The sequence below is a fragment of the Salvelinus alpinus genome, chromosome 3 (assembly GCF_045679555.1).
Source record: "Salvelinus alpinus chromosome 3, SLU_Salpinus.1, whole genome shotgun sequence".
Lineage (NCBI taxonomy): Eukaryota > Metazoa > Chordata > Actinopteri > Salmoniformes > Salmonidae > Salvelinus > Salvelinus alpinus.
In genome coordinates, this window is record NC_092088.1 from 45,455,495 (window position 1) to 45,468,698 (window position 13,204).

The 13,204-nt window shown below is 45.5% G+C and overlaps 1 protein-coding gene across 1 annotated transcript in view; it reads right to left on the reverse strand.

The window, feature by feature from the left end:
* The window catches only part of LOC139570816 (collagen alpha-1(XIII) chain-like), a 56,134-nt gene that overhangs the window by 17,444 nt on the left and 25,486 nt on the right, over positions 1 to 13,204 (reverse strand). Inside the window, exons 12-27 of the mRNA XM_071393015.1 lie at positions 11,817 to 11,909; positions 11,617 to 11,658; positions 11,477 to 11,494; positions 10,868 to 10,894; positions 10,322 to 10,357; positions 8,545 to 8,571; positions 4,399 to 4,443; positions 2,970 to 3,005; positions 2,829 to 2,882; positions 2,085 to 2,171; positions 1,951 to 1,977; positions 1,725 to 1,760; positions 1,563 to 1,619; positions 1,433 to 1,456; positions 726 to 815; positions 442 to 576 (exon numbers count right to left, since the gene is read on the reverse strand). Of these exons, the coding sequence (XP_071249116.1) occupies positions 442 to 576; positions 726 to 815; positions 1,433 to 1,456; positions 1,563 to 1,619; positions 1,725 to 1,760; positions 1,951 to 1,977; positions 2,085 to 2,171; positions 2,829 to 2,882; positions 2,970 to 3,005; positions 4,399 to 4,443; positions 8,545 to 8,571; positions 10,322 to 10,357; positions 10,868 to 10,894; positions 11,477 to 11,494; positions 11,617 to 11,658; positions 11,817 to 11,909 (834 nt within the window). The remainder of the gene's footprint in view (positions 1 to 441; positions 577 to 725; positions 816 to 1,432; positions 1,457 to 1,562; positions 1,620 to 1,724; positions 1,761 to 1,950; positions 1,978 to 2,084; positions 2,172 to 2,828; positions 2,883 to 2,969; positions 3,006 to 4,398; positions 4,444 to 8,544; positions 8,572 to 10,321; positions 10,358 to 10,867; positions 10,895 to 11,476; positions 11,495 to 11,616; positions 11,659 to 11,816; positions 11,910 to 13,204) is intronic.

Below are 13,204 nucleotides of genomic sequence, written 5' to 3' on the forward strand. Positions count from 1 at the left end.
GGACATGAAACTGCCCACAACGAGGGACGCAATGTTGCCCATCCTTTCTCAGAGTCGAACCACCCAGACTGCTTGAATGAAACTCTTTTCAAACAATCCTTTCATGGTTAACAAAAATACAGTACATATATCTGTTAATATGATTAACACTGCATGGCGTCCTCATAATAACCATAAGACAACGGGTAAAGCCATTCCCACAGTATGGCGTAGTCTTGCGGTATGTTTTGGCTACATGGTCTGATGAGTGTAGCCCACTCCAGCGTCAGAACTGGAGTTGATATATTACTGTAGCCTATAGAAGGTCTCTAATTAGATAATACGTGGGTGGTAGAAAGAGCTAAGGGCCTCTCTTCCCTCTAGTTAATGATAGTGCTCTGGCTTTGGTGTGGGAGTGTGTGTAGTGGTGTGGTGTGGGTCTGTGGTTCCCCAGTCACTCACAGGTGATCCAAAGGGACCCATGTCCCCCTTGTCTCCTTTGGGTCCTGAGAAACCCATCAGGCCCCTCTCCCCTCTGGGACCTTCAGGGCCCGCTGGGCCAACAGGACCTGGCTCTCCAGGCTTCCCCCGAGGACCCTGGCACACAAAACAGACATCATTGTCGTTGTTGTCTTTACTTTTATCGTCATCATTGCCATGTTGTTGTTGATGTTGTGTTTTATCATCCGTAACATCTGTACAATGGACATTTATACTGGACAATACACAATAGGGGGTGCTCTAACCTTCTCTCCGTCAAGACCTGAAGGGCCTGGAAGGCCAACTTCACCCTTTGTTCCTGGTGTTCCGGAGACCCCTGGAGGGCCAGGTGGGCCCTGGATAGATAAAGAGACTGACTCATTGAAAACTGCTAGGCCTACATTTTCTGCAGCATACAGTAACATAGTCTGAATGCGCCTCTAATTTACACACCTCCATCTGGCTTTTGGGGGTCACATAATTTTTTTTTTTAGATTTTTTTAAATTTTTTATACAGCTGCAGAGTTTTAAAACAGCCAATCACTCGAATATTGTTGCTTTAAATCAGTGCTCGCTCTCGCAGCATTTCTCTATCCATCAGTTCCATTCAAATTGCATACAAAATAGATCTTCCTGTTCAAGATTGTTTTGTTTATTTATATATATATCAGATATGCATAGAGAGTACCAGGCAAAAGTTTGGACAAACCCACTCAAGTGTTTTTCTTTATTTTGACTATTTTCTACATTGTAGAATAATAGTGACTCAGAATGACTTATTGAAAACATATACTGTATATCTAGTACCGTATTCATAATAGCAAACATTGTATTGGAATTAAAGTTGCAAAATAGAGTAGGCCTTTAAACTAGCTGTCTGATCACAACTGGCTGTCTTTTTGTTACACAGACCTGCATAAAGGCCGATACATTTCTAACGCATCATTAACAGACTTTAGAAACCGCCACTCACCATCAAAGGTACATTCCGAATATCCTAAGGAGAAAAAAAACACAATGTTAGAAGTCCTGGTACCATTTACAGTACTTCATGAATCAAACACAGGCTCATCACGGGAAGCAGTAAAGAGTTGGTGACGTACATTTTCATTGTTGATGATTTCTGATTTCCCTGGCTCCCCTGCTGCACCTGGAGGACCCTATCAAGTTGGGGGATAGACAACAAAAAAGTATATTAAGAATCATATTCATTCATTTGTGTAAATCTCCCACTGGCATTTATGCGTGACAGAGCCTGTACTTACTCTTGGTCCAGCTGGGCCATCAGATCCTGCTTCCCCCTGGGGGATGATCAAAGGTTAAGACAGTTAGCCTCTCCCCTTTCATTTATCAACCTCAACACAGCATTCAACACTAACAGGATGGGAGTGAACGTTACTCGGGCAAAATGAGAGGATAATGTTAAGTGATCATACGTTTCCTGTTGGGCCAAAATGTCAACCCAAGGCTACAAAGAAGTTCCCATCTCACCTTGAGACCTTGGTCGCCTTTGTCACCCTGGGAAAGATTTAAAAAAAAATGTTTTATTGGCATGCATGATATTAGTAAACCAAGGTAGCTTTTTCTGACTAGTTTACAGCCTCTTGTTGGATAGCTTTTAGTACCTTGGATCCTGATAGGCCTGGGAGTCCTGGTGTCCCTGGTTCTCCTTTGATGCCAGTTCCTGCTGCGCTGGGTTCGCCCTTGTCACCCTGCCACAGAACAGGACATGGACAGTGTCATCGACGACCGTACAGGACAACAGACTCTACTGTACAACACTGAGACACCATCCCATTGACCGTGCCATTAACGGGAGATGAATAACACAGCCCTGAAGGTTGGTCACAACGGATCTATACGGATCTGAACCACAAAGTGAATCACATGAAAACATCCAACAGCACAGCTCCTTGTCCACAGCTTTAGTTCTTAACCCCTCAACACAGAGGCACGAACTCAAATCTGCAAAAGCATTCTCTAACAAGAGGACGTTTTCACACATTTGGCAAATCTCTGTGATTTGATGGAAACATGGTCATGTGAGTGAATGATTTCCCTGAAATGGCCCGCTGTCACGTGAGGCGTGTTATGCCGCGTCACCGCAGTACAAGCAGCTATAAGAAGAAAGTCATTCAGGAAGCAGATTTTTCAGTCCATAACTAATGCAAAGATCAAAGCACTTCTACACAAGCCAAGCCTCCTCACAGAGGAGAAAGCTAAAGAAGCAACTCGAGACTCTAATCGCAGCTCTAGTCAGTCACAAAGACAAACAGTGAGACGATTGACTCGATGGAGCTCTTGTTGTTATGGTAACACTGATGATTGACAGACACAGAGCACAAACACAATGTCCATTCCAGGCCTACCCTGTAGCCCCTCTTTCCAGGAAAACCAGGTGTACCAGGGATACCAGCTTGACCCTTTATAGTGGAAAGAAGAGTTTCAGTACCCTGGATATATATAGGCTTTTACGAGCTGTGTTAGCCACACCATTCCAAGGAAATTACCTTTCTTCCAGGAGTGCCTGGAAAACCTGTCTCTCCCTACGGTGGCCAAGATGGCACAAAGGTCAAAGGTAGGGGGAAAAGAAAGAAGACAGAAAGAAAGAATGAAAGTCCTACTCTTCTTTTTCAAATATTGATGAACCAATACGTGAAAAAGCACACACGTGCACATGCACACAGAGGGAGGTAAGCTAATTGGTATTCAGTAACCGTGCCTCTTTGAATCAGTAGCCATGCCACATATCCCTAACAAGCATTTTCTATACATTTCCTAATAGTCGGAAACAGCGCGGGGCCTGTTTACACCCACGTGTTTGTCAGTTTTCTTGGAAGAACATCATTCCCTCAGCGCAAGTAAACAACATGCACTGGGGTCGATATTTGGAAAGGCATGTCTGGGTTGGTGCATTCTACGCTTGCACATAGCTGGTCTGGGTTTGGCCACGGAACTGTCGCTGATTGTCATCCGTCAAGAGCTTCTAGCCCACCGCCAGCCGGTTAACCCTCGAAATTGGTTGCTATAAATAGCAAAGAGCACACGAGAGTTATTTAATTCATCCCTGTGTTTGCTCCCCTCTTCAATTGGCTAGATTAACGAGGAGACACACGGCGGATGAGGTACGGTCACAGCTGTGACCACAGGACCTGCACGGGTTTATGGCAGGCGGCTGTGGCCCGAGTCCCAAATGGCACCCTATTCCTGGTCAAAGGTAGTGCACTTGATATGAAACAGAGTGCCATTTGGAATGCAAATTGTGCTTCACGCTTGCTTATACAGTATCTACTTGACTTCCTGAGACTCAAATGCCGTGTCTTATGCCGAAAGTTACGAGGGTGACTTCTCTCGTAACAATTTACACCCCATTTCAGATTGCTAATCATCAATGTCAAGATATGGTTCTTAAATCAAGATGCAGAACAACCATGGACCTGGAAGTATTACTCAAAAAGGCCATACACTATTCATCATTGGTTTGACTTGTATTTTGGGGAACATTTGGATTAGGAAATGCTTTGACAGGCAGTTCAACAGACAGCATACTGGGAATACAGCCCTCTAACTCAACTCTGGACCTCCAAGTCAGTTCCACTGCCCTTTTTCATTGTTCCCCTCTAATCAGGGACTGATTTAGTGGGTGCAATTAATTATCAGGTAGAACAGAAAACCAGCAGGCTTCGAACCTCGTAGGGTAAGACTTGAATACCTCTGGCATACAGTATACTACCAGTTAACAGATACAAGGCATTCTCTCCCCCAAAATTTGGACAAACAAAGGTCTGAGAGGAACAATCTGGAGGGAGAAAGACACTGGACTGCTCCCATCATTTCATCTCAGATGCACAGTATGCACACTGTCAGAAACACTGCATGCACAGGATGGTTTAGGACAAGGGTGAAAGGTCAGGGGATAGTTGCACATGGGTGGACTACCTTCAATCCTTGTTTCCCTGGCATTCCCGGCATACCAAAGTCCCCCTAAAAGAGGACATTGATTATCAATAACTACAGTGACAGTGTTCCCAAACAAGCAGGACAACACACAGTTAGTATTGACGAAACACACTGAAGCTCAAATAAAAACACATCAATTGGAGGCACAATTCAACCAACCAAAACAAAACTTGTTGTTGCCATGTTTCAAAGTAATGAAAACAAATGATCAATGTCCGTGACCAGGATCCTCAGGAGAAAAAGCGTATTACATAAACAAATAAGAACAGAGACATGGGGAGGAGTGGTGGAACGTCCCTGGCAGAGAGAGCAAAGGCGGCAGTCTGACTCCTCTAGGTCTGACAAAGGGGCAGGTAGCATCGCCCAAATTGGCAACCCTCCTCTCCTCTCCCCCACCCTACCGACAGACACTCAGCAAGTGCATTTCTGCTGGAGCCTCTGACAGGTGCTGTGGTTCAGGCTCACCGTGGAGGGGGGAGGAGAGTGGGAGGGGGGAAGATGGGGCACCAGTAGACTGCAGACTGTATTGGACAAATGGGGGGGGGGGGGGCACAGAGCCAGAGCCCCCGCAGCCACAGCATGCCCAACTGCCCCATGGCTTTCACACCAACCTGTCAGGGGGTTGTCACGTGGGGATAGAGTGTCCGTCCGTTTCTGGGAAGATGAAAGCGCCGAGCGGGCCCCCTGGCCAGGGAGGGATCAGGGCAGGTGAGCGACGATGGCTCTAATCGCATGGAGGGGCCCCCAGCAAACACAGCAAAGAAACAGGAAGCACAGCTCCCTTTGATCTCCTGATTCTCTAATCAGCTCGCACCATTCCTCCCATCTACTTAGCCATCCCTTCCCATCAGCGTCACTCCCCACCCCCTGGTTCTATTTTCACACCGGCATGTGTGTATGAAACTCCATGGGTGTAGGCCCGCGCGTAATTTGTCGACTGATAAGCCTGGTGCTTGATTTATCAATAGGCTAATCTCTTCATTGAAACGATGCGGTCATGGCCTTTCCAGTTCAGAGGAAATGCCCTGATGGTCACAGGAGAAAAGATTCATCATCTGTTCAAAACAAACTGTAATGATCCCTCTGATTCACCAGTAAAGAGGGCGTAAACAGTGTGAGATACTTTAAGATGGCCTTAAAATGGCCACTGCAGCTACTACCACTACCAGAGTGGATCTGAGGCAAGTGAAAGGAATAATAGCACTAGGTAGGTGAATAGAGAGGCCTACTTTCTGTCTTCCCCTCTGGTCTAATGTGCTCTCCAGCTGTGCTGGTCTAGGGCTCTCTGATTTCGAGGGAGCGTGAGGGCAGAGCCCCATTCAGTCAGAGAGACGATCGGTGTCTGAAGCGCTAGGCTTGGCAAAGTCTACCTCCTCACACACCTCTTCCCCCTGTGTTCTGAGCACCACTGTCACCTTATCCACTGTCTCTGCGTCTCTGTCGTCTGCTTTCCTGACTGGAGTGTCTGGGAGTGCCCACACAGCTCTTACCCAAGGGAGACATTTCAAAAGCAGGCTTTTCCAACAGCCTAACAGGCTCATTAAATCAACCAGTCGTCCAGACCGGGGGAGAGACATCCGCCATTACAGGGCTAATGGTGAACCCCTGTACGGTAACGGTGAGCTAGTTCACCATTACGAAAGCAGGGCAGAGGAGGAGGTCTATGGCTATCCTGTTCACTTCCTCTTTGTCTAGCCTGGTTGACTGTAGCCTGGCGACTGTAGCCTGGCGACTGTATCCTGCTGAGCGGGAGATGTGGAAGTAGCTCGGTCAGACATGTGGTCGGCACCATGTGGACATTAACAATTATGGCCCATGCCACAATCCTTTACCTGTTCTTTTTATTACAATCTGGTTGTACAATACTGTGAGCCTGATCCAACATTGTGGAGTATAAATATAGAACAAAGTTCCCCTGGGCAAAGGCAAATCCCAAATCCTAAGGTGAATATAGTGTAGCTTTGGAACGTTTTCCTGCAAAAGCGCTTTCTCTTTACTATAAAACGATTTGAGCCATTCCTCTCACAGCCCCACTGTTGCTGTGGATACCGTGTCTCTGCTAAAAGCGCCCTTCCTTGAAGTGTTTTCCCCTCTCTTTCCCAATCCCTCCGTCTGTGGAGTGTAATGGGGAAAACACACGGCAGCTGCTACTGCTGTGTCGGGCGGCTCAGGCCGAGGAAGCGGGAATGTTCACCGTGGAAACCGGTCGGGCCGTGAGTCCGAGACTCAAGGAGGGCAAAGTCGGTATGACAGGGAGCTGACAGGTAAGAAAACAAGTGGCTATGCTACATCATCCAGTCGCGTCACTGGAGAACGTCCCACAGAGGGCGCTGCTCACTGTCTATGAGAGACTAAGTCAAAGGACTGAAGAGGCCTGGGGATCACATGTGTTCAAATCCCAGGGGGGTGAATGGGAGGATGAGAGCTTGTTATTGAAGCTTTCCGGTCAGAGATGGGCAATACAGCCCCACTTCTTCTGGAAGGCTCCTCCCACCCCCCGTGTGGCGCCTTCTCCAGTGTTTACAGATTTCTATGAAATATGACCTGGTCGGCACTCCAAAAAAAGAGATTCAAGGTTTCTTTTGAGTATTTATTTCATTCAGGGGTGGTTAGATTGTATATTTGTGATGCATTATTGACATGTGTGCCTGTTCCAGGAAAACACACACGAACGCACCTGTCGGTCGTTACACCTTAGCAAGCTCACAATAAAGAAGCGCACCTGAAGAGGAGACACTGATGACACTGACGAAGGCCAAAACGTTTGTCTATCTACTCACCCCTGAATTAAATAAATACTAAAAAGATACCTTGAATTTCCTTTTTGAGTGTGGACCAGCTATTTTGTTCTATTTTGGTGGATGCACTTGTTCTGAGCGCAGTATGAAATATGACCTGTAATTACTTAGAATATGAGTGAAATAGTTCTCCTTTCAAAAAATGGTAATTAGGTATGTTAAAAAGCAGCTTTTTTGTGTTGGAATGGTGTGGGAGTAGACCGCTGAGTGGCCAGCTCATCCTCCTCTAGACCATTGATTGACCAGCTCATGACATCATACTCTATAAGGAAATAGCAAGCATTTTTTAAATGGTTTGTTTGAGATACAAGTTTTAGGTGGGTATAGGGCGAGTCAACAAAATGATTTGGGTATGAGTTAACAGAAGAAGACATCGTAAAAGTGGGATTTTCACTGGACAGTTACTTTAAAAAACATCAATGTTCAAATGAACTAGTTCCACAGCACAAACTATATTAGGGTAATTATCTCAAACAAGCAATAACAAAATCAAGCCACAGACGGTGCTCAATTTATCTTTAAAATAACTTAAGATGGCACACTCCACATATAGCTTCCAGTATTTTTCTCCCCTCTCCCCTATGAGGCCTTTCTTCCCCTCACCTCCCTACAGTGTGGATGGAGACATCATCAGAGGAAAGACTCAAATAGAGGGACTCAAAAGACAACCAATGCTACCCAGGGAAATAAGCCTTCCATTCTGAAAGCGGGCTACATAAATCTCCTAAAAACGTCTCCTAGCCATGTCAACGTCTAGACCTCTGGGCTCTGAGCCTCGCATGGTGGTCCCTTGACTGAAGGGGGGGTGGGGGGTGGGGGGGTCTAGTGAGGGAAATGAATATTCCATCAAGCCCCACTAAACAGGAGGGAATTACACAGGACAAGGCCACACCACTTGGGCTTTTTGAACTGGGATGATATCTGGGCCAGATTCAGGAACCAGCCCAGAGTTTGTCTGTGATCTATGTCTACAGATAAATCATATTATCTAGATCATAGATCATAGATCATATTATTTACAACCTGCTGCCGTCTGGTGGCTGCACACCCACTATCGCATGTTTCACTGGGAGGCTCCTCTCCTTTGAGGCTTTCAGTGAAAATAATTCAGCCCATTCATGAAAATACATTAATGGACCAAAGTCAGTGGTGTGGGGTCTGTGGCGTGCGTTTGTGCTTCAGCGGGTGTCGGCTAAACAATAAGCTGCCAAAACTCCCCACGTCGTGTTTTCGACAGTCAGAGAAAATCACATCGAACCTGTGAGACACCGTTGCTTCTATCGAACCAAGAACACAGAGAGAGGGTGAGTTATAACACGGCTCTTACCTTCAGTCCAAGGTCTCCCTTCAGTCCCTACAGAAGGAGAGAGAAAGACAAGAGAAACACAAAACATTTAGTCACACATTGTAAATCATTCCTATGATTTATTTTTCAAAATATGAAAATACAGCCAGTCAAAGTTGAGAGGAAGAGCCTTTCCTTCTGCCTCAGGAAACGGAGTTACAGCCCTGTAGAACACCACCAGATGGTGCAATACACTCTGATAGTAGTGGACCCATGAACAAACTCTTGACGCAGCTACTAAAAGGTATTGGATCCTCCATAAGGAACAGGGTGCAGTGGGAACATGGGAGAGTTTGTATTTCAATGCCTTCACATTTGAGGAAGTCACACACCTCTGAACATCTAGTGCAAAACTAACTTTCAAAGCGGTGAACTTACTCTCGTAAAAACATGGCCATGGCTTTAGTTAAGCCTTGGTCTTGGTCGTCCTCTGAGCAACCTACTGTAGGGTTGTCCAACCTCCTCATAAACCAGACTGAACTTTTTTGGGGCTCTGTCATGGGAAAACAGTGAGATGGAGGAAAGCTGGAGTTGACAAGGCAATAATATAACTTGGAGCTGGAAGCTGTTGGTTCTTCCAGAGTTCCTCAAAATAGGGGTCAAACATAAATTAAATGGCAATTGCCAAACAGAAATACCTATTTTAACAAACTCACAGTTTGAATCAAACTCTGTATATCTCCCTTGAGGAAGTGTACTAATGACTTTGAGAGATCGTGTCATAGAGAGGCTGTGGTTTGCTGACAGCAGCAGCCAAACGGTTTGACAATGCCCAGATGGCTAAGACGTTTAACCTGCTCTAGAGGCTTGTGTGGATGTGACCCTGTTTTGTTGGAGGATGTGGGAGCCATGCAGGCTGTTGTCTCTCTACCTCTCTTTTCAACCCCTATCTCTACCCCATTGTCCTATTCTCTCTTTCCCCTTTTCTCTCTCTCACTGTAAACATTTTCTTATTTAACCTTTATTTAAATAGGCAAGTCAGTTAAGAACAAATTCTTATTTTACAATGACGGCCTACCACAGCCAAACCCTCCCCTAACCCGGAGGACGCTGGGCCAATTGTACACCGCCCTATGGGACACCCGATCACGGCCGGTTGTGATACAGCCTGGGATCGAACCAGGGTCGGTAGTGACGCCTCTAGCATTGAGATGCAGTGCCTTAGACCACTGCGCCACTCGGGAGCCACATTCATACCACCCCCCCTCTCTCTATGCAGTCACGCTGTGTGCAGGCTGAACCAAGTTCAGTGAAGGGCAGCGGCTGTGAGAGTGAGCCCACCAGAGGAAGTCCATTAAGCCATGGAAAAGTGGAGAAGGACAGACACGTGGAGAGTTTAAGAGTCACGGCTCTCATGCCCCCTGCAGCACTTCAAAGCCAATGTTAGCTCCAACAGCCACCCAATGGGAGCGTGTGTGTGTGTGTGTATGTAGGAGAGGAATGCTCCCTCGATCAATAATGGTATGGGACCATCCCTGGATGTCCTATACAGTATAGTATAATACTAAAGGAAATGATACAAGCAGAGGGAGAGAGGGCCCATGGCTCGGGGCGAGACAGGCTGCAGTCGGGCCTGAAGTTTATAAATAGAATTTAGAATTGACTGTGAGCAGTTTAAGCTCTAAATACAAAACCTGTGCTATATCATTGACACAGGAACAGGAATGTTTACGTGTTGATTCCTGGTCCTGCTGATAGTGTGGTGAGTGGAACAGGTCAAATGAGACTGATCAACAGGTAATATTGTTCATAACAATACCTTGGGGCCTTCAGGACCAGCGGGGCCAACATCACCCTATGGAAGAAAGACACAAAGGTGAAACGGAGACAGACAGAATGAGAAAGAGGAGGGTGAAAATAGAAGCGTGAAAAGGCGATGTAGAACTGCAGACGGCAGCAAGACAGATCACAATGACTTGTGTATAATCCACCTAACTCTTCCTTTTCAACTGGATTTCGCAAGTTCCTATCTGTAGTCTGCAACGTCTGCTAGAGGACGCAGCCCATTGGTGATCAGCACATTCATTATCTGAATGTAACAGTTCTGACAAGCCGCAAACAGCGGATTTTTCAATCAAGTCGTGGGATGATCACATGAAATATATCTTCCTTCTGCTTCGGGTGCTTGAAAGCAGATGGATTCATCAAAAATAAAATTCCACTACTAAAGGAAAAACAGACGGTCATTACTTTTCCGATGTCGTGAATACCTATAAATCATGCAATGCACAATTTATGAATTCCCGGAGACCACACATTTCAATTGAACTATGGATTTAAGCTTTAATTGAGAACCACAACCTACCTTTATTCCTGCCATGCCTGGCTCACCCTGAAATGACAGAAAGATTCATATTACAGTAACAGACAACACATGTACTGTAGTTACGCCTCTTTCATTACAAGCAAGGGTCAACAAAGGAGTATGCACTACTTCAATTCAATTTGGGGAGTTCAAAGACTTGTTTCCAACTAGATGGCCATATTTCGCCACAGCCCAGTTGAGGGGAAGCTATTCCTCGCTGTGAAAGCCCAATCAGAAGTTACAGGGCACATTTCTTTCAACTTCTCGCTGTGATATGAACTTGGTTTCATTTTTTATGGAGAAGTTGGTTGGGCGTGCTGCTTTACAGACCCTGTCTGTTTCCATGGCCCACAATCTAAATTCCCCGTTCTTAATAATCCATGGCAATGAACGTAATCAAGGGAAATATAGTCCGCTAGTCCAATAGCAATGCAGAGAACACAAATGTAGGCTTCCCAACATGAATTGGTCTGCAGATACAGGAAGTCTGGAAGCTACACTTGGACAATTGAAAGATGTGCAGCTAAAAGTAGTGGCAATACATGTCCATTTGTGAATACGTATATATGTATAGTGGTGTTGATTACGGAAAATACAAATCATGTTTACCTTCATCCCTGGTAGGAGCTGGAGAAGATGGGGAAGGAAAATTAAGAAGTCACAAGAATGTCAACACCAGATTTCCATTGACTTTTTCTATTAGGAAAATACATAAGTCCCGGCAAACGCAAGAGGCGAAACAAACTCACCCTTAGATCTTTCCCAGGTTTTCCTGGTTCACCAGGTTTACCCTACACCAGATTAACACAAAAATACATCACAGATACAGTACAACCATTTTCTGGGCAAACATCTCATAACATTTCCACTTCAATGGCCATAGCCTCTTCCTCAATACAGTCACTTGTCCAGTGCTGATGGTTGTGGTCAGCTGGCTGAGGGGACTCACCGGCGGTCCACTAGCACCATTCAGTCCAGAGGTCCCTGAGGGCCCTGGAGGGCCGGGAGGTCCTGGTGGGCCCTGAGCTCCAGGCTCGCCCTGCTGAGAGACCTTCAGTTACCATCTGCCAGTTGATGCCAGGCCAGGCCATGCCAACACAACACATCACAGCACTACACATGCTGGGAATTTTATGGCGGGCAATATTAGCAGGAATCAAGGCCTATAGGGTGGTTTTAAGGGTGTTTCTTTTCATTGAGCACCACGTTTGGAGAGAATACCACTTTGAATTCAAATGAGGATATGTTTTGTGTTTTTGTGTCCTTCAAATGTTTATTCTGTCAAAACCAGTTTGTTTTTAACAATACCAACTCATTGACATAACAAGGGCACAAGTAATCTTTTCTGTGGCATCTTAGGATATTTGAGTGACATGTTACTTCAAAAAAAAAAACTCCAACTGATCTTTCTTTATTGTTACCCTGAGCCAGGGGGAATATCCAACACAAAATAGAAGACTAAACAAAATCCAAAAAGTCAAATATTGTATTTACAACGAGGATAAGAAGAGGAAAGAGGCCTACACCTCAACTTGTCTTAACATTCTAGAGTCTAGCAGAGCTCATGGTTATACCATCATCCCAATGATTATGTCAAACCATCTATTTCGTTATTTGACCAAACTCAAAAAATATTCAATGGCGAACTCTCTTAGAAATGTATTTATTGGCTTTAAAACCACATTTCTGGATATCTCCACGGTCACTTTAGTTTTTATTCAAAGGAATGACTAGATATGACATAACAAATACCCAAACGGATGATGTATTACTGTACTTGTGGTCTAACTTTAGAAAAGTCACAATACAAAATCTTGGCCTTGAATTCAAACACTCCCTATAATCACTGTGGAGTAGGCTACACTAACGCTTGCAAGGACCCCATCTTTAGCTCAAGCTGAGCCTCTGTTGCCAGGCCAGACATCGAGGCTCTTGATCATCCGGAACACATCCATCCACATTAGATCCATATTTTATCCATCCCATGCTTTACAGTATGTGTCTGGCCATGATTTATGATCCGGATGTGCTTCCATGAAATGAACACATTCCGTTATGCTGCACAGGACCAATTCCAGGGGTTCAATTTAAAAAACAGAGCCAATTCGGCCTGGGTCTGGGTGGTAAATTCCCCTCTATGTCTTTAGTGATGGCTCTACCACAGTGTGTAGCATTGTCTCCAAACAAGGTACTCTATCCTGGCACAGCGAGACTGCACACCTGGCCAAAACAAGATAGCGGAGGGATGCCAACAGAGGTCCACCTGTGCCAGGGGCCCTCTTTCTAACAGGGCCGGCAGGGTTTTGGGCACAGGGAGGGACAAAGGACCTTTCAGAG